The sequence below is a fragment of the Haliotis asinina genome, chromosome 4 (genome assembly GCF_037392515.1).
Source record: "Haliotis asinina isolate JCU_RB_2024 chromosome 4, JCU_Hal_asi_v2, whole genome shotgun sequence".
Taxonomy (NCBI): Eukaryota; Metazoa; Mollusca; class Gastropoda; order Lepetellida; family Haliotidae; genus Haliotis; species Haliotis asinina.
Window position 1 is genome coordinate 56,225,332 of NC_090283.1, and position 4,707 is coordinate 56,230,038.

General features: G+C 40.7%; 1 protein-coding gene across 1 annotated transcript; it reads right to left on the minus strand.

Moving 5' to 3' along the window:
* Positions 1-321: 321 nt before the first annotated feature.
* Positions 322-4,070, minus strand: LOC137281702 (monocarboxylate transporter 14-like). The gene is made up of 5 exons (XM_067813115.1): positions 3,872-4,070; positions 2,972-3,115; positions 1,529-2,497; positions 1,058-1,108; positions 322-528 (listed from the first exon to the last, which is right to left on the minus strand). The coding sequence occupies exons 1-5, from the start codon at positions 4,068-4,070 to the stop codon at positions 464-466; spliced, it is 1,428 nt and encodes a 475-aa protein (XP_067669216.1). The 3' UTR covers positions 322-463.
* Positions 4,071-4,707: the final 637 nt, after the last annotated feature.

The following is a 4,707-nucleotide window of genomic DNA, read 5'->3' on the forward strand; positions in this document are numbered from 1 at the left end:
TGCCATTGGAGACTCTGTCTAGATTTCATACTTTTTCAGTAGACGAGACAAAATCTATAACTGCCCGTTGCACAGACCCATACATGGTAGTGTGGCCCAAAGCTGTTTCTAATGGAAATACACCATCAACCTCAAGTACAGCATTTCTGAGATTATGTCATATGTTATTCTGTCCAGGGCATGTAATTAAATTAATGTTCGATATTTTCAGGCGTCTCCAAATTGCAATGGACACATTCAGAAGAAACCGTCTTGTCTATAATACTCCAGTCAGCCCACAGTGTCCGAGTCTAAGTCGTGAAAGAATAACCTTACTACGCCTTTTAACGACATCAAATTTTATGACCAGCTTTCAAGGATGGTCAAAGTTTGTACATATGAGGGCCGGTATTCCCTGTATCCCACCTCTGTTGCCAACTCACTGTAACAGATTTCGATTAGACACTGGAAGGTTCTCTCAGAGTCACCTTCTCTTCCTACACACCGTTATTGCTGCTGTTGACGTAGAACTTAACAGGAAACATACACCTGAAATACAATATACAGGACCCAGATTATCGAACGTCTCTTAGCGCTAAGATAGCCCTACGTGCCATACATTAACTTACGACTATCTTAGCGCTAAGACAGCTTCGAAAGTCCAGGGCCAGGTGAACATACATTTTGTCAAAATCACAATGCTATCATCCTGTTTCAATTTTGTATTGGAAGATGTATGTGTTCAAGTTATACATGTATTGCAGTGAGATATGTTTTACATACCCTCCAATAGTCTCGACAAATGACCTAGATATTACTTGTATCCTACCGGTAAATCCAGCATACAAATGTATTTGTGTAATACTGTCATACATCAATTGTCCCCGTGACAGGTGATGATGTGATGTTCTAGTCTTGTTCTGTCCATGTCGCCTTGTAACGCCACGGAAGACATACATTATGTTGTTCATAAGTCAATTCACGATGTGTGTAAATCTTACATCTGCCTACAAAACATTTATGGCATATTTGGCTATAATAACATGCAGGTACTTAAAGAGGTTATTTTGCGACTTACCGGCGAAAATGAAGGTAAAATCGTATAACCCCGAACTTTCGTAAATGAAACCTGAAAAAGAATAATCTGATTACCTAGTTACCTAATATGTGTGCATTTATCTAACGTGACGTCTGAAAAAAATGACATAACTACCCACGAAAATTTAATGTGCTTTTGAAACCAATATAGAGAAGATATAATTATAAAATAATTATTAATTATACAATATGCATGCATTCCTACATGCAATTACTGCTTCGTTTCAAGTTTGTTAAAGATCAATGACATTCAATTACACGTATACACAGAACAGGTGTTTGTGTCAAATTTCAAAATAGTAACAGTTATAATAATTCGCCATTTGTATATCGTTGGCTATAGCCCATTCAATATAATGGATTTTAGTACCCATGATAACCCAAGAGGGTTAACAGTCATCACTTATTCCCGGTACCCATGTTCTGCTATGTTTCTCAATGTAGAACTTACTCGCAATAACAGGTCCAAGAAGGTATCCAACTCCGCATGAGAAGTAGACCATGCCAAATCCAACAGCAACAGTCGCCAAACCCGCCAGCTCTATGGCGAAAGGACCCATTAAGGAATTCGTCCCATGACTGTATACCCCGTAAAAGAAACTAAAATCAAGTTGCCAACAATAGGTATCCGACATCAGAGGAAACAGAAGTGTGATCATACCAGTAATGCCAAGGAAACCCACTTGGAGCACTGAAAATTCCATGCTGGAATCAGAGGCCCAAAGTCCTATAATAAACCTCGCAAACACGCCGCCGGCACCAAGTGCACTCAACAGATTGGAAGCTGCTGTTGGAGAACTTCCCATCACCTCTGCATAATTTGGTAAGTGGAATATACATGCAGCGTCACCTAGTGACCAGAAAATGATGGTGGTGTTATATAGAAGGAACGATTTGTTAGAAACACTCTTTAGAACACTACATGTTGATTTGAGGCAACACTGTTTTGACATTTCCTTTTCAAACGAAATGGTGGAAAAATGTGCTTTATGGAGAAATGGGGATTTCGTTAGCTGATCATCAGAATTTTCCAAGCGCTGAGATGACGTCAGAGTAGTTCCGTTTCCGGTGCCTGAATGTAGATTACTCATACCGATAGCATCTTCTTCCATTGCCTCCATCTTCTTGGCGGATTCGTCTTCGTCTTCGTGTTCCAGCTCAATGTCAACAGTTCTGATGGACAGTGGTGCTTTACGTATGAGGGATGCTGCAACGCACATGTGAAATGCAACAGCTCCAATAATGAGGAGTGTCCCATGCAGTTTGTATTCGTCAAGGAGGTACCTTGCAAGGGGGCCAGCCACAAACAGACCCATACCTCCACCTACCATGCACAGTCCATAGGCGGCAGGCCTCTTCTTCTCAAAATATTGTCCAGGGATGACACCAACAACGTTGGCTCCCAGACACAACCCAAATCCTGTTGGTGAGAAACCAGCAGTAAGCCCCTGGACATTTAACAGACAGCACGACATGAAAGAATGGTACTAAATGAAAATGTGTGTGTACTGTGAATTTATTTCAGTAATTTTAGCACTAGCTTAATGTTGCTTCTGACTGTCTTTGTCCTCAATATGAAGGATAGGATGTCAACTTGAGTGAGTGAGTTCAGTTTTACACCACTTTTAGCAATATTGGTGAGGGACAACAGAAATGGGCCTCACACATTGTACCCACATGAGGAGTGGAAGTCTTCCACGGGGTCCCGTTTGTCAGATGGTTCCGAGGTTCGTACTTTCGAATTATTGAACAAATGTTGGGTGTTTACTGCTCTCCTTGCTCTGTACTTTGGATGTGTGTAGGTCAGCGAAGGGGAGTGTTTGGCGGCTTATAACAAACGTCCTAGGCATTAAAGGTCACTGAGAAAGTGACTTTACTTGATAATGGTTCTTACCCGCCATCATCCCATACGTGAAGATCAGTCCTACGACTGTTTTACAAAACGATGCAATGGTCATCCCAATCAGAGTCAGAGTTCCTCCGGCGAATGCCGTCAGTTTAGACCCGATTCGGTGTTGAACCATACCAGCTATTGGTCCTGAAGAGAATGAGTGAGTGATTTAGGGACCTTGTCCCACAACGGCAAGTACGAGACATGTGTTTTCCACGTGAAACAATGTCTGGAAAATCATGACCTGTCACCCTATATGTCCAAGGATATGAACATTACTCAAGTCGTAAAATCCCACACCTCCAACACAGAAGGATTTCCTTAAACTCCAGCTGGCACGCCTCGGCTTGTAACTGGAATAGTGTTGAAGAGGGTTACATACTAATTACAGTTTACAAAGTGATTACTTATTACAGCCTTGATGATTTGACCAAACCGATCCCAGTGGAGTGAGTGAGTGAGTTAAACTTTAAAATGACATTTGCAGTTTTTCAACCATATCGTGACGTAGCTAAAACAGTTGGAAAATATACTTACCTTCAGTAGAACAACTAGCGTATGAAAGAAATATAATTATTTAGAGACAGGGATTAAATCTAACATACTTTCACTATAAATGACAATAAAATATAAAACCTACAAAGCTATATACGGCCACCAACTGGAGGTAGATCATCATTCTACGGCAATTACAGTTCGCTGACCCTAATCCAAATGGACAGAACAACGATGAAATTTGTGACCGTGAGTGAATCATGTTTGGCGAAGGTTAAGCATGTCCTAGCGCCCGCCAATTGGCATAAAATGTATAGTTTGTGTACCAGATACAACCTAACCCATTTACTATTCCGCAAATAGGTTTTATAAAAGCACAACTACTGAAACACAAGCTGTTTCTCCCACCGAGTAATGTGTAAGATCCAATTAGAGTTGAACCTATCCATGATGTTTTCGTGATGTCATTCTCCACCTCGTGCATGATGGCGATGTTAATGACTCCTGAAGAAAAGGCAACCAGTCCTGCTAGAAGCTGAATAGAGACAGCTGCTGCCAGAGCTACCCAGGCGTACCCGTGGTCGACGTCCTTCCGAGTTGTCATCATCAGCTGTGGAACATAAAATATTTTCTTTAAATTGACAGTTACAGCACGTCCCCAGATATTTACGCAGCAGGGTGAGTGATATAGAATACTAAACGACCTTCCGTGTAATTCCATTTTTATTAACTGAGTTAATGAGTTGTTATCAAACGATTGAATTGCGTGTTTGATACTAAATCTTTCGATAGTTTAATGAAAGTGTTTTTTCACGGAAGCGAGTTTAACATACTGTTTATTACTCTCCAACATAATTGACAGAAACTGGCGATCTTAGTGTTACGATTGTAATAGTCGATCATAGTCAGTGAACAAGACACAAGTGTTCACAAGAACACGCAAAGATGTACGCCATGGTCATACATAGTATTTTCTATACATCATGTATATATATTGTCACACTTACACCTGCTCCGTCGTGCAAACTATCCTAGCCCAAATGACCCCAAAGAGCCATAGTCTCGTGGACGAAATATTACGTTGTTTCTCGAAACAGCTGTACACGGAGTCCTTTTCACGCAAGTAGTGGGGGTCGGGTAACACTAAAAGACCAATCATCGTTGAAATAGTTACATCGCTTCTGGATATGTTTCTATTCTGAATGCATGCTCAGAACACAATTTGTTAATTGTTTAATATTTAA